Source organism: Chlorocebus sabaeus, chromosome 2 (assembly GCF_047675955.1).
Source record: "Chlorocebus sabaeus isolate Y175 chromosome 2, mChlSab1.0.hap1, whole genome shotgun sequence".
Classification (NCBI taxonomy): domain Eukaryota; kingdom Metazoa; phylum Chordata; class Mammalia; order Primates; family Cercopithecidae; genus Chlorocebus; species Chlorocebus sabaeus.
This window is the reverse complement of record NC_132905.1, coordinates 21698566-21725127: the sequence shown is the minus strand read 5'-3', so window position 1 is coordinate 21725127 and position 26562 is coordinate 21698566. Positions and strand designations below refer to the sequence as shown.

Here is a 26562-nt window from a genome sequence, read left to right as displayed (position 1 = left end):
GCAACATGCTTATACTGTAGAGAAAATAATCCAGAAATTACCAAATTACCATAAAGACAGATTCTGTAGCACAAACCGATAAGTGAGGGCAGAGCTTCGCCTATCCCCCTATCAACCTTCTGAGAAGAGGCCAGAGACAGCAGGCAGGATACACCTTACTGGCTAACCCCATTCTGTTGGAAATGACCAGCTGCAGTGATGTGCCATGATGAGAGGGATTCTGAGGCCATGCTGGAGTGCAGTGGAAGAGCATCCCCTGATTGGTTATTGATGTCCATCATGGGACTAGTATAAGGGAGAAATGGGGGCACACACTTGCCCTATATTCATCTCCCTCTGCTAGGAAATAAGCAAACTGAAATTCAAGTTTTAAAACAAGGAGGAAAATAGGACCACCATTTCTAACCTCGAGTTTATGGATCCCATCCAAATGTGTATGTATCGTTTGACTCTCCTCCATTAGATCCATGTCTATTGAACAGAGTGAGCTATTATTTAGACCACAGTTCTACAATCAATGGAACGCATGTGAATGCCACTGCCTGCTACTGAAAAATCTATTGAGAGGGAAAAGGAAAGCAGAAAGTCAAACTCACCTAACCAGCTGCTTAAAGAGATCCAGTTCACTCTCATCATAGCCCCAAAATTATATCTAACATTCTAGTAAGATCAATCAACACATCCTGAATAAACTGATTTGAAAGTAAAGTATGGCCCATATGTTCAGGGGAATGGAGAGCCATTAAATGGAATAGTCAAATAGATTACATAGAAGTGAGAATATGTTGGGCATAGTGAAAATTTAAAAAAAAAAGTCACCATAACCACGTCAAAGCTGTTGCAAATGCACAAGAACTAGAAAGAAAATAAACCCACATGAAGACGGCTAGTGTGTTATTTCCACTCCCTATTTTTCGAACATTATATAATATTGTTATATTGTCACTAACACTTAATGAAGACTAAATTCTTTTAAAAAATCAAGCAATCACAGGGATATCAATATTTGAATATCTCTTACAGCTGTTGCCTTAACCTTGACTCAAGTTTGGAATGCATTTTTATTTATTAAACAAATATTTATCGAACCCTACTTTGTGCCAGGATCTGTTCTAGGCACCGGGGATATACCTGTGAATACAGATCTTTAACCTTGACAAGTTTATACTTTAGCAAATGAATTCTATGAGTTAAGTATAAACTCATTGGTCAATGGAACCTCATGTAGTCTATTAGAGATTCTTATAAGACTTGGGACATAATCTTATTATTTTGGATGTTTCTGTAAGGTCATATATATGGAATAATGGATGCTAGGAGTTACTTCTAACTGTTACTCTACCCAAGCCATCAAAGGGAACCTCTCCCATCTTCATAAGAAAAAAAGAAAGAGGCCAGGCACAGCGGCTCATGCCTGTAATCCCAGCACTTTGGAAGGCCAAGGCATGTGGATCACTTGAGGTCAGGAGTCCGAGATTAGCCTGGCCAACAAGGCGAAACCCCATTTCTATTAAAAATAATAATAAAAAAATAGCCAAGCGTGGTGGCATGTGCCTGTAATTCTAGCTACTCAGGAGGCTGAGGCATAAGAATCGCTTGAACCCAGGACATGGAGGCTGCAGTAAGCTGAGATTGCATCACTGCACTCCAGCCTGGATGACAGAGTGAGAATGCATCTCAAAGAAAAACAAAATATTTAAAAAAAAAAAAAAGAAAGAAAGAAAAAAAGCATCGCCAAATTTGAGACCCTATTGTGATCCAGGTACTATGCAGGGTACTGAATTATTTCCAGAGATAAGCTATGTGTATATCTAGGAGTGTGTGTGTGTATTTATATACACATACTTGCTGGTAAATGTGTATCCCTATATTGTGAGTCCCTTTGTTTATAAATGTGTATCCCTTGGCACTTACAATATAAGGATACATGTTTATAAAGAAATAAATAATAGTGAACTGTGGTCCACGTTATTCAAAAATGGGAAGCGATGGTAGAGACAGTGGTGAGTGGGCAAAGTCCTACCTGAAGGCTATTAGGCAGGGCCCTTCTGAGGTGGTAGCATTGACATCGATACCTGTAGTAGGAGAATGAGTTGGCCACGGAAGAGGAAGTGAAAGAGCTTTCTGGCAGTTAGGAACTCTGCGTGCAATAAGCCTGAGCCAGGCGACCCTGGCATGCCGGAGGACCGTAAAACAAGGCCCGTGAGACCAGAGGAAAAAAGAGAATGGGAGGTGCAAGTCTTTCAGACCTAAGGTAGCAGTTTGGATTTTATGTGCAATGCAGTAGCTCTAAAAGTAAGGCAATAAAACTATGAGAGACATTAAAGAAAACCTAAATAAATACACAGAGATTGAATACCATAAAGATGTCAATTACCCACATATTGTTCTATACATTCAAGGCAATTCTAATAAAAAAAAAACAACAGATGTTTTCATTAAACTTGATAAGTAGATACTAAAATGAAAGAGCCAAGGGCAAGAATAACCAAGATATTGCTGAACAAGTATGAGGAGGAGGAATCTTCTCTACCAGAGATTAGGACACTGTGAAGCTGTAATAAATATGACTATGCATGGTTACGGTGCATGGAGGCCAGTAGAATAGAGAGCTCAGAAAAAAACTCATGCATATAAGACATTTTGGCATAAGTCAGATATGGCCTGGTAGAGCAGGGAAGAAGAGACTATTAAAAGGACTTGGATCAAGTGTTTACCAATGTAAGAAAAAAATAATTTTTTCACTCCATCTCTCATCCTATGCAAAAATTAATTGTAGATAGATCAAAAACTTAAATTTCAGGAGCAAAACTATGCAACTTCTAGCAGAAATATAGGCAAACATCTTTCTCACCTTGGTTTAGGGAAGAATTTCGTAAGGACAAAAAATGTGTTAACTATATAAACAAAGACTGAAACAATTGGCTATAATTAAGGACTTTTGTTTTTCAAAGATACCTTAGAAGAAGTAAAAACAGCAAATTACACTTGAAACTGGGAAAATATTATCGAAAGTATATTTTAAAACTATTACATATCAATAAAGAAAAGAGCATATAACCCAGTAGAAAAGTAGGCAAAAGACATGAACAGATATCCCACAGAAAATGAAATACAATATTCAACCTTATTAATAATTGAGGGAATACAAAGCAAGACAACAACAAGATGCCATTTTATATTTACTTAGTCAAAATGAAGAATATTGACAACACCAATGTTGGGGAGGGTTTGAAATCATAGGCATTCATAATTTGTTGGCATGAGTGTAAATTAGTGCAACCAGTTTGGGAAAGCGTTTGGAATATTTTTGTAAAACTTAACATTGATTTACCAGATGACCTAGTTTCTAGATAGAAATTCAAGACAAAATCTTGCACATATACAGGAGAAGATATGTACAAGGATGCTCATTTCATCACTCTTGATAAAGGCAACATTCTGGAAGCAACCCCAATATCCAAGAAAGGATCATGGGTGAAAGTTTTGTAGTATCTTCATGCAATGGAGTATTAGACAGCAGTCAAGATGAATGGACTACAGCTGTACTCATCCATGGGGATGAACATTTGCAATACAATATGGAATAAAAATGTCCCAAAAGTTCATACACAACTTAAAATCCTTTGTTAAAATTAAAACACTAATAAAACAATATGCTTGTAAGGAATTCATACAAGTAGCAAAACTATATAAAATATACAGGAATTATATACAAGATTCAGAGGAGTGGAGGAGTCAGGAAGATGGGATGGGGAGATGTGAATGAGCAGATACAAATGTGCTTATGTAGATCATAAGTAAATGTTAGATGTTGTCAACATTCTGGTTGTCTTTTAGTTGGTGTTATTGAAAAATGAATGAATAAAAAAAAAAGAAAAGAGATTCATGCACTAACCAATACGGAAAGAGTTTCATGAAACTAGGAGTGAGATGAACCTCATTTTGGGCATCCAAGTGATAGTTCATAGCAGAGAGTAGTTCTTGAATCTCTCTGGTCCAAGCCTCCTAAGCCACAAATGTGGAAACTGAGGCCCAGGTTGGGAAAGAAACTCACTAGTTCAAGTACACTCTGCAATGTCTAACCAAATGTCAATCTTAAATTTACTGTTTGCATAACCCACTATTTGACGTGCAGCAATACACACATGTTAAAAACATGCATAAAATAAAACAGAACAAGAAAGCAGTGACCTTTCTTTATGCCATTTTGAAGGACCCTGGAGACCTGGTATGTATGTATGTACGTACGTACGTACGTACATATTGAAACCATAATGATGTAGACCAAGATCTCATACTTGGGTGTCAGTTTTAAGGAATTACTTTTCTCTTGGTAAAGAGTAAGAAAAAGCAGTCAAAAGAAAAAATGCCCATTGACTTAAGGTGAGGGAAGAAAAGCCACCTGCTAGCTCCTGAGCTAATGAAAAGATAAGCAACGAATCACAAATTTGAATTCCAGTCTCCAGAGACTTCAGAACAGAGGCTCCAAATGTCCTGATGACAGATGAAAATATGCAAACAGTCTTCATTTTGTTCTGACCAAAACAGAAGCAAAAGAGCCAGTTAAAAGCAGCAAATTCATGTTGCATTGCCCAGCCTAGGCGGAATTCCAACAGGGTAACACAGTAAAACATCTGAGATGAAAAGAGAACAACTTCTGATGTTTAAAGAGACACTTTGCAACTTCAACGCTGCCTCTGGGCACAGTTTATTGAGAGGACCACAGCAGCCAGAGAGAGAGTTCCTTCTCTAGCCATGTGGCCATGTGCACAGGAGGACACCCTACAAAGGCCTCTGGGCGCACATGCAGTGCATCAAAATGCAGTTTCCCTTCCAGATAAGAAACATGAAGAGAGCCCACGCCCTGACAAATGCAGAACTCACTCTTCATTTCCTTCCCTTCTCTCTCCTAGGGCACCTGCAGATACATAGGATTAAACTTAACCTGGAGATTTTTTTTTTAATCCCACATTTTTCTTTAGCAAAACTCTGGAGACAAATTATGGCAGACGTTCATGTTAAACAGCTGGGAGCCCACTGAAATGAAATCAAGTTTCTCCCCTGATGTTACTATGGCATGCATATGAGGTGACCAGGGGCCCCTCTAGTCCAGGAGAAAACAGACATAGCCCTGTGTCTCTGATATCTCTGTCAGTTAACTCTCCAGTGAAATAGAACAATCCTAAGGATGAAATTGGAAAAATGGATACATCAAAGGATGAAAGCTTCACACAGACATGCCACCAAACATACAATTATATGTGTGTATACCTGTGACAGTGTACAACTACATAAACTCATGAAATCATACGCTCACACACACACACCAACACAGGCATACTTATTCACACGTGCATACTGCAGGAATATTTTTCGTGCAGCAACCTTTGTTGTTTTCTACAGCTGAACTGAATGATTAATGTTTACTGTGAAAACCTCACTGGCAGGAGAACATGGTTTGCTGTCCTTAGGTAACAAGTGCTATGCATCTGTTGATTTCCACTGTCAAGTTACCTGGCTCCATCACAAGTACCTGTGTCATAATAGGAAAGAAGAAACACCCCAAGGCAAATATCGAGGCAATCCTAACATACCACAAGTGGATGACCAACAGCTCTAATGGGCCCACGTCCATAAATGCAAGTCACTCACATCAGAACGCAACTTCTTTTCCTTCCAGACTCTGAGTGCCAGAAATCATTCTTTTCAACCAGAGCTGTTTCTATTCAAACCCCTGTCAGCTTCCCTGTCAGCCCAAATGACCTGTATATGGCATCTAACCAGGGATGGCTGCATTTTTCAAGTTTCTGGAGGGGAAATATCTTATGGAGTTTGAATGATGAGCCATGGGCTAGAAAAAATGGCTCCTAGACATCCCAGGGCCCTGACTTTTAAGATTTAGGGAAGGCCTCTGGGCAAATCTATTAAGTTTTGTGTGTGCGCATGTCTTTTTCAATCTCACAAAAAAAAAAAGAAAAGAAAAAAAAAGAAAAAAAGAAAAAAAACCACAACAGGACTGACTTCTACTATTCAGGAGATGGAAAAAGATTTGCAAGGGAAGGTCTGTCGTGGGCTCTGGCATCAGAGTTGCAAGATGCCATTAGTAACATGTAAAGGGATATTGACATAATGATACCTCCCTACGTGTCTTCAGTTACTCCACACACTGTTTAGCAACCTTGAGGGAAAAAAGACCAATGTTTCTTAAATTCAATCCTTAAAAACATTAGCACTTAGCATCTGCCTGTGCATGAGTGAGTTGGCTGTAACGTAACATCAGATAGAGGTGGAGTCTGGCAGAGTGAGAGTGAAGATAGGTTAAGCCAGGATCAAGACCGTGTTTATTTAGCAGGTATTTAGCTAGGATTACATATCAGAGGAGACCGATTGGATTCATTTCATGCAATGTTTCTTCCCAACCCTGGATGTTTTTGAGAAATTCTCAAGGAACTTAAAAACAACAAACAAATACAGCACATGGATAGAGCCTCCTCCCCTAGAGATTCTGATTTATTTGGACTGCAATAAGGCCCATCCATCCATCCCTTCATTCATTCAGGTATCTAGTTGCCTATTTATTTATCTATACATTGTTTCAAGCACTCAAGGTATGATTTTTTGTTTGTTTGTTTTTGTTTTGTTTTTGAGACAGTCTTGCTCTATTGCCAGGCTGGAGTGCAGTGGTGCGATCTTGGCTCACTGCAACCTCTGGCTCCTGAGTTCAAGCGACTCTCCTGCCTCAGCCTCCTGAGTAGCTGGGATTACAGGCACACACCACCACACCCAGCTAATTTTTGTATTTTTGGTAAAGACGGGGTTTTACCATGTTGGTCAGGACGGTCTCAATTTCTCGACCTCATGATTCAGCCGCCTCGACCTCCCACAGTGCTGGGATTACAGATGTGAGCCACCACACCGGGCCAAAATAGACTTTATTTTTTAGAGCAGTTTTAGCTTCACAGCAAAATTAAGCAGAAGGTATCTCAAGGTGTGATTCTAATCTTCAGCCAGGCTTGAGAACAACTAAATTAGTTAGACTAAAATAATCATCATTACCCCTTGCTAAGATAAAGCATAAATCCATACATTTATCCAAAGAATATTTATTGAGTATACACTATGTGAAAGCTACTATTTTAGGTCCTCAGGACACACTGAAAGGCAAAAATAAATATAGCCTGTATTAGTTATTTCTTTCTCTTTTTTTTAGACACAGTCTCACGCTATTTCCCAGGCTGGAGTGCAGTGGCACGATTTCAGCTCACTGTAGGCTCTGCCTCCTGGGTTCACGCCATTCTCCTGCCTCAGCCTCCTGAGTAGTTGGGACTACAGGTGTCTGCCACCATGCCCGGCTAATTTTTTGTATTCTTAGGAGAGAGAGAGTTTCACAGTGTTAGCCAGGATGGTCTCGATCTCCTGACCTCGTGATCCGCCCGCCTCGGCCTCTCAAAGTGCTGGGATTCCAGGCGGGACCCACCGCGCCCAGCGTGTATTAGTTATTTTAAGACCAAATGCTGTCAGGCTGGAGACCAGGGTAAAACTGATGTTGCAGTTCCAATCTGAAAGTCATTGGCTGAGGAATTCCCTCTTACGCAGGAGAGCTCGGTCTTCTCATCTATTCAGACCTTCAGCTGATGAGATGAAGCATCATCCACGTTATGGGGAGCAATCTGCTTTACTCAAAGTCCACCCATGTAAATGTCAGTCTCATCCAAAAACACCTTCACAAAACCATCCAAAGTATGGTTTGACTACCAGTCTGTCAAACCGTGGTCCAGCCAAGTTGACACATAAAATTCCCCAACACAGGACCCATGCCTTCACCAGGGTTCAAGTCTGTTGCGGGGCTGGATGATACTGTAGTACACAAACAAAACAAGTGCAGATTGTGGAAATGGTACGAAGGAAAGCAAGTTGTTAAGAGAGGAAATAGAGGGGAACCTGTTTTGGATCAAGTGGACAGGGGAGGGAAAAAGCCTCTTGGAGGTGAAGAAAAGGAAGGAGCCAGTCCCGAGGAACGTACAGTAAAGAGTATTAAAGGCAGAAGGAATGACACAGAGTGGTGAGGGCTGCCAGGGACTGGGTGAGCTTGGGAAATGCCAGGAGGCTGAAGGAGCTGGACTGCAGTCACCAGTGGGAAGAGGAGTGGCAGGTGAAGTTAGAGAGGCAGCCGGGGCCAGATCATTCAGTACCTTGAAGTTAAGATGAAGCCAATGCAGATGAGGAACAGGATCAGATCCACCTCTTAAGATGTTCTGTCTGGCTGCAGTGTGGACATGTGGAACAGGTGAAGTGTGGAGGGGGGTGGGCAGGGAGGAACTGAAATGCTCCAGGCATCTGAGGGAGGGGCTCAGAACAGGATGTGGCAGTGGAGATGGTGCCATGTGGCCTGACCTGTGTCTATTTTGCCAAGAGAAATAATCAAACTTTCTGGCAGATTAGCTGTGTGGCTGCTGGGGGCAATGGATGACGCTCACATTTCTGGCTTGAACAATTTAGAGGAAACGAGAGCTTTTTTCCTTGTTACCAGTCTGGCTCGAGTTATACTCAATAGCGGCCTGCATTATGCAAATCATGTGTCCTAATTAACATAGATCCAGTTTGAATTATGCAAATTCTTGCTGCGGGCTGTATTAGTCACAATCCAGCTGATTTCCTCCTGCGTAGACTACCTCCTGCCCATCTGGACCACATCCCGTTCTCCACACTGCTCCTCTGTGGACCAGAGTCATGAGCCAGTCTGGGGTTAGTGAGCCCTGAGTGGTCAGTGCAGCAAAGCTGAAGGATGGGAGGAGGTGTGCTCATCCATCCATCCAGAGCCAGGAACCTTCTCTGGGCTTTGGTCTTTAAGAGCTTCCTTGTGAGCCTATCCACCCAGCTGGTCCCTCTCTCCATCCATGTCTGTGTTGGCTTTCATTCTGTTCAGAACTGTCTCAGAAGACGCTCCAGCCTCCTTGTAATGCATTCTGATGGCTGGTTGATTCCTGGGGCCTGTGCTTTTTGTTCAGATTGAATCCAACCATCTGTGCGCTGAAAAAATATTGACAAACCCTCCAACCTATTGTACCTTTTAAAGGCGCTCCCATACAGGAATGCCGCCTTGTTTTATTGGAGCGAAGTCTGTTTTATTTAACTCTGAACGCCAGGCACCTAGAATAGCTTGTAAGATAAATGCCAATCAACTCTAGCATAATCAAGACACCCATTCCTGCCTCATTAGGGTCTTCTCATTCCCTTTAAGCTTCTCAGATTTATACACTGTAATTAGAAACTTGGTGATTTTGACTGCTAAACAGAAAGGCTTACTGGGAGGCTTCGTATGTCTGAATTTTAAATATTTTCACACTTCGTTAACCCAGTTGCAAGTGTAACATCTTCTGGCCCAATTCCCTCACGCTGTGTGATTTTTATTTTTGGACAAAGACGAGTACAATTAATTGCATTGAAACACATATTGATTATTGTTTTCCATGAACTCTGAACAGCTTGTCTCTGAATGATTTTATTGAAGGGTTTTCAGACAACTGTTTGGTTGGATTGCTTCCCTTGGTGACCTCATTCTGGCTATAAGTGCCTGTCTGCAATTGCGATGGTCTGTGTTCTTGGTGAGTCGTGGTTGTTCCCAAGAGCTGAGTCAGAATGAGAGAGGCCACACCGCCCTTCTGCACATCCACACCCTGATTAGGGAACCCTGATGCCTTAATCAACCCCAAAAGAGGGTTCTGGAAGAGTCTATGCAGATGTCATGATTTCCATATTCCTGATGTAAATACTCACCTGTTTGGGCCTCCGGTGAGCAGGAATATTCCTTGGTGCATTAAATAATCACATTATTCATGCAATGACTACAATGCATTCACCAGGCAGAGCTTTCCAGACCAGTTGATATACCCTTGCCACTTCTACCACCCTCTTGTACAGATCAAGATTGTGAGATTTGAGAATGTCTCTTAAACCAGTGCTTTTTATGCTTTAACATACACACGAATCACCTGGGGATCTTGTTAAGAAGACTCTGATTCAGTGGGTCCAGGCTGGGGCCTGAGATTCTGCACCTCTAACATGCCTGCAAGTGATGTTAATGCTGCTAGTTTCTGGACACAAGGCCATTGGTGCTGCCTCTATCTGTGCATGATCTGTCACTCTGTTACGGGAATGATCATAGAAGTGCATTCTGCATCTCCCACTCAAGTGCAAATTCCCAAATATCTGAGGCCATGGTCTAATTCATCTTAATATTTCCTGCTGCAGCTCAGATGACACTGGAACCAGAGGGCTCTGACAAGGATTCTGAGCACCCCTTTCAGTGGGCAGAGAGAGAGTTTGAGGCTGCTGCAGAATGAGACTGTTTCACAGCCCTGGAGCAGTAATAGGCCCACCTTTCAGGGAAGGTGGGCCCAGGATCTAAGGGTCCGTGGCTCCAGGGTGCTCATCAAGATAAGAACTCATTACTGAAAAGAGGGTGTCAAAGCTGGGTTAGCAGCAGTAAAAAGGCAGCTGTAACAAAGATTTCACATCTTCTGCCCAGGTACAAGGTCTTCTAATAAATAGTTCATTTTAATATCATAGATGATGGAAATGTCCTTGCCTCCTGGTGCATTTTCCAGATGTTTCCAAGATGCTTGTGTGCCCACCATCTCTTATCCACACAACAGCTGGATGATTTTTTAAGAATATAAATTGGATCCCTTCATTCCTCTGTGTAGAACTCTCCTAGGGCTTTCCATTCCTATCAGGATAAAATGCAAGTTCTAGGTGTCCTGGCATCCCTGGCCCTAACCACCCATTCCCCCACATGGTCTCATCACTGTCCTCTGTGCTCAGGAAGCCCCAGTCACTCTGGTCTCATTTTTACTGTATTTTTAAGACACGCCTAAGTGATTTCCACCTCAGGGCCTTTGCACTTGCTGTTTTTATTCATATGTCATCACTACTTTACCTTCAGAGATTTTGGCTGGCTTATAGGCAAGAATTAAACAGCAAAGAAACTCAAAAATGATGTAGAATCTTTGATTTTGTGGGTTTGACACAGATTTATTTTCCCCTTCATTCTTACCCAGCTGAAGCCTAGAACAGTTTAACACTTACTTCATATCAGAAAGAGAGGACTGAAGACTGCAGACAGAATGGGACTTAAAGCCACTCACATTTTAGGGAACAGAATTGTCCAAGGACGCACCCAGAGGTTGTGACTTGGACATGTGCAGAAGGAAATTTAATCTTAACTACTTGGACCTGCTATATTTAACAATAACATAGTTAAAATAATGAAACTTCCCTCCTTCCCCTCCCTTTCTTTTTCTCTGCTTTTAACTTTGCTGAGTCTAAGGTTGTATATAAGAGGCCACAGATAATCCTGAATTTCTCTTCCATTTGCATTATCCTACTTTTCTTTGTAATAAAATATTCTTTTTTGAGGCCAGAAGAGGGTAATTTGTAATTTATGAATTTCTCTCTTGAAATTACAACTAGAACTTAATTTAAAAAATCAAATTGGTTTCATCTAATTAAATTTGTAAATTGCCTCATAAACACATGCTTTGTTATAAATGTTTTTAAAAGCAAGGTCTCTTGCTTACTGTCTGGGACCGGATTGGGTTGAGCCCAGAGTAACAGGTACTTCTCATCTCTCTACTCAAGAGAACATACTCTTCTATCAATTGCCAAAAGTTTCTCAAGAGTAGTATTTTCCAGAACAGTGCTTCTGAAACCGTAATGCCCATAGGAATCACCCAAGGATCTTGTTAAACTGGAGAGGCCTGAGCTGCTACATTTCTAACTAGCTCCCAGGTAATGCTAATGCTGCTGGTCTATGGACCACGCTAAGTTGCAGCAAGGGGAAAGACATCTGTACCTGCATTTAGGAGTCCTGGGTTTGGCATCTGGGTAATATGACCTTGGTCTTTTCATTTTAACCCTCTGCACTCAATTTCCTCATTTTTATGTAATGATAACAGCTAACATTTATAATGTTATTTCTAAATGCCAAACACTGTGCAAAACCTACATTTAATTGGATCTTCAGAGTAATCCTATAAGGCCATTTTATTATTACCTTGATTTTTCTGATAAAAGACTTAAGGTTCTGAGAGGCCACTTGATGTACTCAAGGTCACAGAGCAAGTAAATGTCAGAGCAGGGATTCAGATCTAGGCTATATGGGCTCAAATGTCACCATCCTTCTTTTCTTAGGCCTCACTAGCTTTTGATACACATGACCACACTCATGTTTATGCTCACAATACAATGGCCTAAATCTATAACCTTCTTAGCTGTCTTTACAGCATCCCTCAATAATTTTGGCATATTCCCCAAAAGTAGCCTCAAATGCTTACCAACAAGTCAATCAGTTACAATACTCTGGTTGTGGTTCTCTGCAATTATAGCCCAAGTCACAGCCAAGAAGCTACTTGAAGATATCTTTCATCATAGTTGTCTCCCATAGAATCCATGGGAATGCCAACATCCCTGGCATCTGATCTCTGAAAATCCACAAGGCACCGGATTCACACGGAAGTGAGAAGGACATGCTGCTCTAATCTGTACCCACCTTTGTGCGTGGGGCTTCAGAGACTGCACTATATAATAATGCCTCAATTACAGGAGGTTCTACTCAAACACAGAGTCTAACTCACAGTTGTGTTTGAACTCTTGCTCTCCCTCTGTTTCTTTCTTCTTATCATGGAATTTTAATCATGATATTTCTAATCCAATCTAATGCATCATCCTACTAGAGGAAAATGTATATTGCTCTCAAAGATCCAGTCTAATGCATCACCCTACTAGAGGAAAAAGTATATTACTCTCAATGAATAATCTGTGCAGAGATATGACTCCACCTGCAGCATCACCCTACACTAGTGGTTTCCAAATGCAGGTATGTACAAGGACCAGGGCTTTTCCATGACAAAGTTGCCATCAATCCAATGCAAAATTAGAAAAATTAATGTGACTGTCATGAGTTAGTAAAACATCATAAATTTATTCAATTTGAAGGATGGACTTTTATTCTGAAATTATCTCCTTTCTATATTTTTGGAATTATGTCTTTTATAAAATGATGTAAATAAGAGATGTTGAACTACCCTAGGTTACTCCCCCAAAGCTTTTTAAATGCTACTGGCCTGTGAATTCCAAAAGTCTTCAACATCTGGCACAGAGCGTCTTTTACATAACAGTACCAAGTAACTTCACTTCCTAAATCAAGGGTCCTTTCCTTCTGCTTTACAAAGAAAAGTTTGCCAGGCACAACAGATCTTCATTTCATTTAAATGTGTGTGTGTGTGTGTGTGTGTGTGTGTCTGTGTATGTGTCTGTGTATGTGTCTGTGTGACTGCGGTCTCTGCTTTACAAAGAATAGCATGTAGATTTGAAGTGATTGGATTTTGTTTCAGTTAATTTTCCAGTCCCTGTCTTTCCCAAAGAGGTTTTGAAAACGTACTAGGCAAGGTGTATTGGTATGAGTACCTGCCCTCCTCTTAGGGTACTCCCCAGGAAGAAAGCTTCTCCCAAGCGTGTGGCCTGAGAAAGCTCATAAGAGGTGGGGATGGGTGTTTGTTTCCGCCTTCCATGTGGTAATCCTGAGAGCTGCACCAAGCTCCCTGCAATTTCTAAGAGGAAGATGTTAGCTCTCCTGAGGAATGCTACTTTTAGTGAGATAAGTTGTTTTCTTAAGCACCTTGTACATGTTGGATAATCTCCCTCAGAGAGTTCTCAGGACCATCTATGACTCTCTAGAGAAGTTATGAGTCTGTTAGATTAATCTTGAGTACTTTTCCTTCATCAAATACTCCTTGACTTTCCTCCCCAGAGCTCACCTTTCCTTATGGCAGCAATATTCTTCCCCCCAAGCCCACTCCCTATACATGCATGCTTCTGCATGAGCACTCAGTGGCTTAAGTCTCTTCATGGGCCTGTGGTACATGTTTTGGTCTGGGATGCTTGTGTGTTTCCCCCTCGTCAGACTCCCTAGGGAAACCCTGAAGAAGTAATTACCACCTTTATTTTACAGATGAGAAAAATGAGGCTTAAAGAGAGGAGGACGCTACCAAAGGTAACTCAGGAGAAGGTGGAGCTACTAGGACACTAGGCTACATCATTCCAGCTTTGGTATCCATGCCCTTCCCTCTGCATTGCTATGGGTTTCCATTTGATCTAGTATCGCAATCTTATGATGTGTAAGAACACAAGGGGTGGAAGGAGGCTCAATCTTACTCACATCCCAGTACTTGAATCTTAGCTATATCACCTTTGTTGGAGATTTTGTTTTGTTTTGTTTTGCAATAAACATTCATACAGTTTGTCTTATTTATGCAACTTTTCTGGAAGGCACATTGTGTTGGCTTGATGGGTACATTCCTGCCTGAGTAGGTTCTGGTTCATCTCTGATACGGTAAGGCTCTGCTAATGCTTGGAAGGGGGGCTTTGGACGCCATCACCTGGATGACAAAATATGCCTTGGACACACAGCATTTTACATCTCAAGCATCCTGTGTTCCTGCTGCAGAGAATAACATTGGGATTCTTTTCAAAGCAAAGGGACCGATATTCATAGAGTGAGCGTCATGTGGGTATTGCAGTTTCCCAGATGAACTTTCACTACTGTTTGGCAGGCCTGGGCCTTCTCTTCTACATACGAACAATCTGACTCCCTGGGTTTTGGCTCCTTCGTGGATGAGGTCAGTTGTCACCACTGTCATTTCAATGCATGGTATATACAAATTTCTTTGTCCTTGGGGCTACCAAGACAGTTCCACTGTGCGCCATTATGTTTGCACCCCATTGTATTGTCTTCTTTTATTTATTTATTTATTTTTTTTGAGATGGAGTTTCACTCTTTTTGCCCAGGCTGGAGTGCAATGGCACGATCTCAGCTCACCACAACCTCCGCCTCCTGGGTTCAAGCGATTCTCCTGCCTCAGCCTCCTGAGTAGCTGGGATTACAGGCATGCACCACCATGCCTGGCTAATTTTGTATTTTTAGTAGAGACGGGGTTTCTCCATGTTGGTCAGGCTGGTCTTGAACTCCCAACCTCAGGTGATCCACCCGCCTCGGCTTCCCAAAGTGCTGGGATTACAGGAGTGAGCCACCGCACCCAGCCCCCACTGTACTGTCAGAAACCTTTTTATAAGTCACGTCTTACTCACCTTTATACCTTCAGTGGAATGGATATTCACCAATGTCAGGCTGAAGTGACTTGAATAAAGCTAAGCCAATGGATGCAGCACAAGGGACCTCCTTACCTCATAGAGCGTGATGACCCCATTGGTCTCATTGGGAGGTTTCCACTGGATGTAGATCTTCTCCTCAAAGGGTCCCCCTTGGATGGATTCTAGAGGAACAGCTCCTGGAACTACAGAATGGAAAAGTTATGAACTTGACGTCACCTTCCACATCATTTCTCTAGCCCCACTAACCTAGAACAGGGGTTGACAAAGTTTCTATAAAGAACCAGACAGTAAATATTTTAGGTCTGATGGGCTGTACATTCTCTATTGTAACTACTCAACTCTGTCATTTTAGCACAAAAATGGCTATAGATAATCCATAAATGAATGGGTACAGTGGTGTTCCAATAAAACTTTATTTATGAAAACAGGCAATGGGCTGGATTTGACCCATAGGCCATAGTTTGCTGACCATTTTCAGAAGGCTGATCAGGCTTTTCATCAGCAGACTGAGCAAGTCGGTCTATGAACTGAACCTGATAAGGGTAGAAAGGACACGAGCAGTTTCCAGTTCTGCCAGAGGTGGGAATCTGAAAGGAGGTCTTTGCTTCAGGGGTGTCTAATCTTTTGGCTTCCCTGGGCCACACTGGAAGAAGAATTGTTGTGCGCCACACATAAAATACACTAACACTAACAATAGCTCATGAGCTAAAAAAAAAAAAAAAAATTACAAAAAAAATCTCAGAACATTGTAAGAAAGTTTATGGATTTGTATTGGGCCACATTCAAAGCCATTCTGGGCTGCACACAGCCCAGGGGCCGCTGGTTGGACAAGCTTGCTTTAGGATTTGTATTTGAGAAATGCAAAGTGAGCTTCCCGTCATCTTACCAAGTATCATTTTCTTTACTCTGCCAAGTTTTCTCTAACTTTAGGAAGTGCTTCGTCAGTTTCCTGACTAATTCCTGAATCAACATGAACTATGTGGCTTGAAACCCCAATCCAATTAGAAGAAGCATGCCTTGCTCCAAGAAGGCAGCTAGCTTGACTTGCTGTTGAGTCCCAATGCCTGGCATGAAGTAGACGCATAATAACTATTTGCTGGTTGAATGAATAGGTGAATGAATGACCTATGCCAGCATTTTGCCCTAATGACTGCAACCTTTCCTGGGGCTCCTTCTGTAAGCTGGTCAGCCTTCCTGCCAGCATCCTCCTGCTGGATTTCACTATTCTTACAACAGTCTGGAAGATGGTGAGCCAGAAAACAAATTATTCCCCAAACTTTCTGCCATAACCCCTTAGAAATAATGAATTTCAGTAAATTGTTACCAGATCTATTTATATTTTGGCATTATAAAAGCAGGTACTTTCACTAAGCACTTACACTTGGACTAGAATTTTACCTACATTATTTCACTTAAGCGACAGAACAGCTCTGCCCGGTAAGTATTATCTCCTTTGCGTCAATAAGAGAACTGAGGCAGAGAAAATGGAATAACTTGCTGAAGGTCATATGGCTCTTAAGTTGTAAAGAGGGAGCTAAACACCTGTCTGTAAGTTTTAAAGCATATACTCTTAATCATCATGCTACGCCTCTCTACATATAGCCTTGGCCATATGTTGCAATCAGTTCTCCTTTGTTAAATTAAAATATGTTCAGTTTTGCTCATTATGGACATGATATACAGAATTTGTTGAATATTAAGAATATATAAAAAGGTTAGACAAAGAAAAAAAAATTACTCATAATTCAAATGTTCAAAGATATTTTCCAATCTTTTTACGCATATAAAATTTTATTTAAAAAAAGATATGCCTATTCATATATATATATATATATATATATAATTTTTTAAAAACGGTAACTCCTACTGTGCATATTGCATTGTGACCTTATTTTATCACTAAAGAAATTGCAGACTTAAAAAAAAATCTTTGGGTGTTCTCTAGGGTCATACATTTTAATGGCTGCTTAGAGAGGGCGTTGCCCCTTTATAGTCACTGATCCTTTATTACTGGGCATTAAAGTTGGTTTGAATTCTTCATGACTTTGAGCAATGCTGGAATGAGCATGCTTATAGGTAAGTCTGTATGCAACTCTGCAGATAGCCATTAAGATTAACGCTTCGGAAATTAACTTACTGGGCCAAAGTAAATGAACTATTTTATTTTTAAGGCTTTTGACATATATTACCAGATTGCCTTTCAGAAAGTTTGTACCATTCTGGACTCCCCAGCAGAAGACTATGTCTGTTCTTGCCAACACTGACTATTTAAAAAATTAAGTGCATGTGTATGTGTATCTTTTTTAGAATACTGGAGAGTACAGATTTTGTTTTTAGTTTAATGAGCCATTTACATTGCTTCTTTTATGAACAAATTATCTATACCTTGTGCTCATTTTCCTGTATGGCTCTTCATTTCTGCTCATCTCTGTCTTACGGGCTTGTAATTGTAATTTCATTTTAAGGACATAAGCTTTCTTGCATAGGTTGCAAATATATTTTTGCCAGTGTTTTGTTGGCTTTTAAAATCGTTTATGTATGCAGAAGCTTTTAATTAGTCAGGTATCCTATTATTTTCCCTTATCCACCCTTCCTTTCCAGAAATATTTATTATGTATTTAATATGATCAAGGGACAGTGATGGACAGTAGCGATGCACCAATAACAACAAAATAGAGGTGAGCTCTATCCATGATAAAGCTTGTATTCTGGAAAGAGAGACAGACATTAAATGATTATACTCAAAATTAATTCATTACATTTTTTTTTAAATCAGGACTCTGACATAAAGGGATATGGTACTAGGAGAATTATTAAAAGCAGGGAAAAACCTAGAATGGCAAGTTAGGATATTAAATGGCACACAGATTAGAGTTGCTGGATAAACAGAGTCACCAGGGCGAAATGGGGAGGAGGTGTTGTAGTGTGGTGGATAGCTTTGTGAGGTTAAGGGTGGAAGGAGAAAAATCAGTTAGGAGGCTGTCGTTGTCATCCCGGGGAGAAAGAATTGTAACTTGGACTGGAATGACAGTAGGGTAGAAGAGAAATAGATTGTATAGGAGATTTGGGTTCAGAGGATGGCAATGTGGAAGATCAATGGACTGTGCAGGAGATTAGGGGATGCTAAACTAACATGACTTGATGGTGACAGATAAGAGTGAAGCATGGAAGGGATGTGTCATGGAGAACTGTAACCCTTTTGTTTTATACAACTGGGGGGTCAGAATGCTGTTTATAGAGAGGGAGCCTTAAAGGATGACCGATTTTGGAGAGGAAGCTGGTGAGCTCGGTTTTTGTCATACTTTATTTCAGGTATACATAGAACATCCAAGTGGCAATGTTGAGTAGCAGTTGGATATGGGAAGACTGGGGCCAATGTTTGGAAACGGAAACCGTGGGCAGGGAATAGATGGCAAGAGTATAGAGCAGAGAGAAAAAAAAAAAATAGGTCTAAGACTAAGTGAAAAAGAACTCCAGGATTAACAATTAGGAGGAAAACGAATGGAGAAACTGGGAGTCAGTGTTCAGAGAGGCAACCAGAAAACCAGGAAGGTGAGCTGTCATTATAGCATCCCAGGAAGGAAAGAGGCTCAAGAAGGTATCGCTCAGCAGTCACAAATATGGCTGAGTAGTCAAGTAAGATGTGGTTTTAAACTTGCCCATTGAACCTACTGTCCTCAAAGTGACTTGTGAGCCCAGCAAGAGTAATTTAAGGGAGAATGTTGGCATCACAGGTCATCCTGAAGAGGGTTGAGAGGAGAGGGGAAGGTGAGGTGAGGCAAGTAAACAATACTGGCTGTGAAAAGGAGGGGAATTCAAAACATAACAGGAATGACATATGGAGCCAAAATCATGACTCTCTTAAAGATAAGAGAGGTTATGATTAAAGCAATCAAGAGAAAAAATTCAAAATAGAGGCCAGCCATGGTGGCTCATGTCTGTCATCCCACAACTTTGAGAGGCCAGTGTGGGCAGATCACGAGGTCAAGAGATTGAGACCATCCTGGCCAACATGGTGAAACCCCGTCTCTACTAAAAATACAAAAATTAGCTGGGTATGGTGGCACGTGCCTATAGTCTCAGCTACTCTGGAGGCTGAGGCAGGAGAATTCCTTGAACCCGGGAGGCAGAGGTTGCACTAAGCCAAGATCATGCCACTGCACTCCAGCCTGGTGACAGAGTGAGAGTCCACCTCAAAAAAAAACAAAAACAAAAACAAAAACAAAACAAAACAAAATTCAAAATAGAAGAAAGAAGGAGAAGAGTGAGAAAGAGAGAGGAGATAACTGACAGTGGTAGGGGCCTGAAAGCAAGGGCAGGGGTGGGTTGAAAGGAGGGTTCTCTTGTTTTGTGAGAGAAGAGGAGAGGAAGAAAATGTGCTAATGCTTTGTAGGGAGGAACTGAAGTGTCCGAATGGCTCTGTTTTCTTGAGAAGTGGGGTGAAGCCATCGACCAAAAGTGTAGTGGGGGACAAATTGCATCAAGAATTTGGAAAGAGAGGAGAAGCTTTAATCATGGAGAGTGGAAAGTAAGCAGAATAGAGAGATGAAAATTCTATTCATTCACCCGAGGGTCTATCTGGTGGAAACTGAGGAGGGTCTGTTTGATGGACGATAAGAAGGGTCTATCTGATGAAGATTGTGAGCATAAAACTCAAGCTAATAGATCTTGGTCTTTCCAAATTGGAGAAAATTATCTTTTTCACACCAGATCAGATGAATGGAAAGGACAGATGAATAGTTGTTTTATAATTTATTTATTTTCTGGTTTATTCCCATCTTTTTCTTTTTATACCTGACACTTTAATATTTCTGAAATTACTGTGTATATTATACATGGTAGAAATCTAACTAGAATTCCCTACAATTTTCTCAATTGTAAAGGACAATTAATTGACCAGTCAAAACTTTCCCCGGTGATTTAAAATGCCATCTTACCACCATATTAAATTATTTTATATTCTAGCATATGTTGTTTGGTTTTCTGTTCTATTTCACTGAGTTGTAGCCTTTACTGTGACAGTATTTCTCTATTGCATTAAGATGACATGTTTTGATACTTGGTAGAACAAGTCTTTTTATTATTCTTCTTTTGCAAAGTTTTCTGAGGTATCCCTACCCATGTATTCTTCCAGAAGAATTGAGGAATAATTTTATAAAATTTTAATTATATTTCATCAAAAATTTTACTGCAGTTGCACTTTTTTTCTCTTTTTTGGGAAGCAGAGAGTATCACTTTGTAACATGAGTCCTTCTATCCAGTAAACCATATAAATCTTCATGTATTAATGCTTCGTTTTATGCCCCTCAGTTAAAAATATTTTCCTTTTATTTCTTACAAATTGTATTTCTAGGACTTTGTTATTGTTCACATTGTTTTGTATTATATTAAAAAGTTTCTTTTATAGTGTTTTGCATTACATTAAAAAGTATACATAATAATGTATGAATAGTTTAAGAATAATTATTAAATACACATGTGCCCACTATCTGTTCTAAGAAATAAAACACTACTGTACTATCGAAGCACTTTTTATGGCCATCACTATTGTCTCCTTTTTCCTTCCCCATCAGTAAATATATAAATAAATAAAAACAGGTACTACAGATACTATCCTGATTTTTCTTTTCTTTTTTTTCAGACAGAGTTTCACTCTTGTTGGCCAGACTGGAGTGCAATGGCACGATCTTGGCTCAATGCAACCTCCACCTCCTGGGTTCAGGTGATTCTCCTGTCTCAGCCTCCCAAGTAGTTGGGACCACAGGCACCTGCTACCACGCCTGGCTAATTTTTGTATTTTTAGAACAGACGGGGTTTCACCATGTTAACTAGGATGGTCTTGAACTCTTGACCTCAGGTAACCTGCCTGTGTTGGCCTCCCAAAATGCTGAGATTACAGGTGTGAGCCACTGAACTCGGCCTGAATTTTCTCTTAATCATTCTCTTTATTTTTATTTGGAATTCTAAATATATACATATATCCCAAGACAATATATCATTTAGTTTTTCTTGGTTTCTTTTAAATCTATGTGGATTGAGTGTTTTCTATTACATGATTTGCATTTGTCACTCATCATCATTTTGAGATTCACCTATTTTGATGCACATAGTTGTATTTAATTCATCTCCATTTTATGAATATATTCTTATTTATTCCACCATTCTATAGTATATGAACTTTAGAGTTGTATCTAGGTGGGGTTTTCTTAGAATATAATTTGTTAGAATATTTTTGTATATTTGGTTGAACATATATCAAGATTTTACCAAGGTACACTTAGGAATAGGGGGTCTATTCCTATGACCCAAGGGCATATCTGTCTTTGTTTTTACAGGGTAATGCCAAACTGTTTTCCAAAGTGGTGGTAGCACTGCCCCAAGCAATGTTCTGAGAGTTACTACTTCTCCACATCTTTATTAACATTTGGTATTATCAGTTTTTAAAATTCTAGACCATCTGGTAAGTATAAAATGATACTTCACTAAGGTTTTATATGCTTTTACCTATTTACTAGCATCTTTTAATGTTTGTTGGACATTACCGTCCTTTTCCTGTTGATCTGTAAAAATTCATTGTATATGTTTGATACTGATTATTGTATTGGCTATATGTGTTACTGAAAAACTTCTTTTGTGTCTTGTGTTTCTCTTTATGTTACCTTTGAATATGGATCAGTTCTTAATTTTAACGTACTCAAACTGATCAGATTTTAGCTTTTGTATGGGAGAAAGAGAGAGAAAGACAAATTTAGTAGCAGACACTGTTGATGGCCTGCCTATATCCCACTGAATAATGCTTACTGCAAAATACGAATTTACCTAAATGCTGTGGGAGCCAACTTGTTCTCCACATAGAGAAAGCAAGAAGTGCCAGAGAGTTAATGCCCTGAAAACATCCTTAAAGCAATGAAAGACAGGAAGGTGATGGATGAACATCCCAGTTTCCTTACTACTTGGTTGGGTAACTCTGAGACATGTTTTACTAGCACTTCTTAAACTAGTTCAAACACTGAAACCATTTGATGATGACAATGATAATTCCAAATCTACCATGGACTCATGCTATCATAAAATACAATGAAAATAAATTACTAGGGAAGTAAAATTTTAAAGTAAAAGTGAAACTGAAAAAGCAAAAAAGCCTGTAATCCCAGCACTTTGGGAGACCCAGGTGGGCAGATCACGAGGTCAGGAGATTGAGACCATCCTGGCTAACACGGTGAAACCCTGTCTCTACTAAAAATACAAAAAATTAGCCGGGCGTGGTGGCAGGCGCCTGTGGTCCCAACTACTCGGGGAGACTGAGGCAGGAGAACGGCGTGAATCTGGGAGGCGGAGCTTGCAGTGAATTGCAGTGAGCCAAGATAAAACCACTGCACTCCAGTTGGGGTGACAGAGTGACTCTGTCTCAAAAAAAAAAAAAAAAAAAAAAAAGAAAGAAGAGAAAAGAAAAAGCAAAAAAGAAAAATAGTAAACTTCTTTTTAAATACTTTCCCTTTTTGTGCTTGTCTTGTTATGGATTAGAAAGGGTCAATGAGTCAGTGCTGGTCATTGGACCACACGTGGAATAGCACTGTTCTAGAACTCAGTCATTTACATGGTAATTTTTTTGTTAATATATTTTGTATGAACTTTCTTCCCTTTCCTGTCTCACTTTCCCGTCTCACTTTCCCTCTTTCTTATGAGTGTGTCCTGAGACCATCTCCTAAATAAACTACTTCCATTTGTCTCAGGGTCTGCTTCTGAATAAACCCATACAAGAATTTTAGTCAAGGAACATTTTCTCTATCCTGAAGTCATAAGAATATTTTTCTAAATTTTCATTGACATTTAAGAGTTATTCCTTTAATAAAATGTCCTCAACTCATTTACAATTGTGTTACTATGTATAACATGAGGTAAGAATCCAATTTTAATTCTTTCTCCTTATCCTAGGGAGATTCAAAAAATATTTTTAATTCCTCAGTTGATCTGCCTGATAACTTTAACTTCAATTACATTTCCACATATGCATGGGTCTACTTCTATGTTCTCTCTATTATATTCAAGTGTTTCTATTAGACTTTCCCTGTATCAATATCACATCTTAATTAACAATAAAGTGTAAGTCTTGTTATCTGGTAAAGTCTACTACTTTGTACTTCATGTTCAAAACCGTCTTGGGTACTCTTACCTTTTCTCCTTACATAAACATTTTAGGACTAGCTTGTACCTTTTCAAAAAATGTTTGATTTGGCTGGGCGCAGTGGCTCACGCCTGTAATCCCAGCACTTTGGGAGGCGAAGGTGGGTGGATCATGAGGTTAGGAGATCGAGACCATCGTGGCTAACACGGTGAAACCCCGTCTCTACTAAAAATACAAAAAATTAGCCGGGTGTGGTGGCGGGCGCCTGTAGTCCCAGCTACTTGGGAGGCTGAGGCAGGAGAATGGTGTGAACCCGGGAGGCGGAGCTTGCAGTGAGCTGAGATCTGGCCACTGCACTCCAGCCTGGGTGACAGAGCGAGACTCTGTCTCAAAAAAAAAACAAAGAAGTTTGATTTTTGAATTTTAGTTGTATGTATTATAGATCAATTGGGAGATAATATCATGTCTTTATAATAATAAGTTTTCTGATCCATGAACATGGCATATCTTTTAGTTAGGCCTTCCTTAACGTCTTTCAGTGCTTTATACAGTTATATGTGCATCTTGAAAACTTATGTTAAATGTATTACTAAATATCTTATATTTTTATTGCAATTGTAAATAATGTCTTTAAGAAAATACCACACACTTGTTAGGTTAATAGAAATGGAATTGACTTTTTAATGTTAATGTCATGGCAAACATGCTATATTCTTATATTAACTCTAATAATTTGTTTGCAGATTTCTTTGGGTTATCTATGTAGAGATAATTCTAGCATCTGTAGTTAATAATAGTTTTGCTCTTTTCCAATCTTTTATTTTATTATCTTCAACGATAGCCACCAATACAGTCTTTAATAAGAAATGATGATATGTCCATCTCCAATTTCAAAGATAATGATGATATTGTTTCATCTTTGAGTATGGTGTTTATAGGTTTTTTTGTTATCTTTATCAGGTTGAGGGGGTCATTTTTATTCCAGGCATACAAGAATATTTTACTTTTTAAATCATGCTGAGAATTAACTGATGCTTTTTCTGTATCTACTATAATGATGATATGTGTTTCTCGTCTCTTAGTATGTTACTGTAGTAGATTACACAAACAGATTTACTAAAGTTAGACTAACACTAATTTCTTAAACTATTCTTTGCATATTTACACAGTTTTGGATTTTTTGCTAATATTTTGTTTAGGTATTTGCATATATTTTTTCTCATAAGCTTTTCTGCTTTTAATATCAAGGTTACAGTCTTGTCATAAATTGAAGGTGGAAGTGCTTCTTCTTTTCCCTCTCTCATGAAGTGTGTAAGATTGGGATTACAAACTCCTTGAGTGTTTGACTGATTGCACTTGTAAAGTCACCCGGGACTGATGTGTACTTTGTTGCAAAAGTTTAAATTACTGAATCTATTTCTTTATTTGTTGTAAAACTATACAGAATTGTTTTTCCTTGACTCAAGTTTTTTCATTAATATTTTGCCATATCACCTAAATTTTACATTTATTGGTATAAGATTATATACACTATCATCGTTTATCTTGGTTACTGCGAAATAAAAACAAATGCATAGAACAAACATCTCATTAATTTTTCAGTACTGAACTTCATATCCTGACCTTGCTTTTCTTTACCGTTTTCACCCCTTAAGGACACGTCCCTAAACACAATAGAGTTTATCATCAAATAAATAAGAACAGTAAATAGTGCTAAACTCTTTTACAAAGGCCAGTCTGGGAGAACTACTACCTTTACAATGTTAACTTCCATTCCATGAACATGTTCTATCCCAGGATTTATTCAGATATTCTTACTAAGCATGTGTAGTAGTCTTTTTGTTTTGTTTTTAAAAATATTGTTCCTTGCTTCGATTGTTAGGGGGTATTTGCTTTGCACTATAAGATTTGTTATTTTTAATAAGAAGGAAAGCATTTTTAGAAATCTGTCCAGTAACCTTTCCGCATGCAACCTTCTAAGAAGCGGTGTGTGACGGTCTGGTTTAATGGGTCATTCTGCTGCTTACCATGCAAGTCCTTATTTTAAATATTTCCAACTCACAGAGAAAGGAAAGAATTTAGATATATTCATGCATTATTTGGCTGGATAAGGGGTCTGTCTGACCTGTGGGGCAGTGGTATGAGGGGCAGGTAAGGAAGGGAAATATTAGGCAGCAGGAAGATTCTCCATGGCAAGATGGCGTTTTAGGTGTTTTGAGGGGCAGCCTGAAGTTGGTTACCACAGACACTGCTCCTTCCTGTAATTGTTTCTTTACAATGAGATCCTTCCATTGAAGCCCTCTTTTCTTATTTGCCGTATGCCCTGAACGTAGGCTTAGAGGGGGAGCTCTCGTTCTCTGCATAATGGACCAGCAAATAAAGAAAGATGACCAGGGCACTGACCTCTCTCCATTCCCCACTCCCATCCACCAGCTCCAAGGCCCACTCCTGTTTTTAGCATTGGTTGGTCAAAGTTGGAGGTACTTATGCAGATAGACTTGGAAGTCCTTTCCTCCAATTCCCTAAGGGGTTTTCTTTCCAGGCAGTCTCTGCAAAGTCATCTCTTTCCCATTTAGGACTCCCTCCCCCATGATGTCTTGCATTAATTCTTTCAGGAGCAGTCAGGGCATCCTCTTACAGTTCTCAGGGCAGGTACAAAGGTGTTTATCTCTGTATTTCTTTAGGACAGTAGTTTAAGAACGGTGATCAGATTGGCATTTCTAATCAAAACTCTTATTTTCATCACTGAGGCCTAAAAGGCAGTACTGTGGAATTAAACAATGATCACGGGTTGGAGCCACACTGCCTGGGTTTTTGTCCTGTTCCCACTACTGTATTACCTTGGCCAAGCTGCTTAACATCTCTGTGTCTCACTTTCCTTACTTTAAAATGAGGATAAAAATACTACCTACTATATAGGTTGTCCTGGGGATTCAATATGTTAATATACACAAAGTGCTTAGCTAGGTGTCTGGCACAAAGAATACTATATATGTCTGATCCTCCCCCTGGCCCCATTGCATTCTCTGAGAACAGCTCTAGGGTAGCCTGGAGATCACTAATTTGATTTTTTGTAGAGACAATTAAGATTATTGCTATTTCCTGTGATTTCCTTACCCCAGTCTGCTCTATCCGAATGATGTTATATTGCTAATCATAGAAGCTATATCTTCTCATAGCTTACTGAGCTTTCAACGATATTCTTCTGATTTCTATGGTAAATAATCTTAAAATCTATTTTTTCTCTGAGGACTCAGAATTCA

At 39.7% G+C, this 26562-nt stretch overlaps 1 protein-coding gene across 15 annotated transcripts in view; it reads right to left on the bottom strand.

Annotated features, from left to right (window-relative positions):
• Positions 1 to 26562, bottom strand: part of PTPRT (protein tyrosine phosphatase receptor type T) — a 1114373-nt gene that overhangs the window by 360092 nt on the left and 727719 nt on the right. For all 15 annotated transcript variants that reach the window (XM_008017080.3, XM_037983051.2, XM_037983053.2 and 12 more), the window contains exon 9: positions 15247 to 15356. In XM_008017080.3, coding sequence (XP_008015271.3) covers positions 15247 to 15356 — 110 coding nt within the window. The remainder of the gene's footprint in view (positions 1 to 15246; positions 15357 to 26562) is intronic.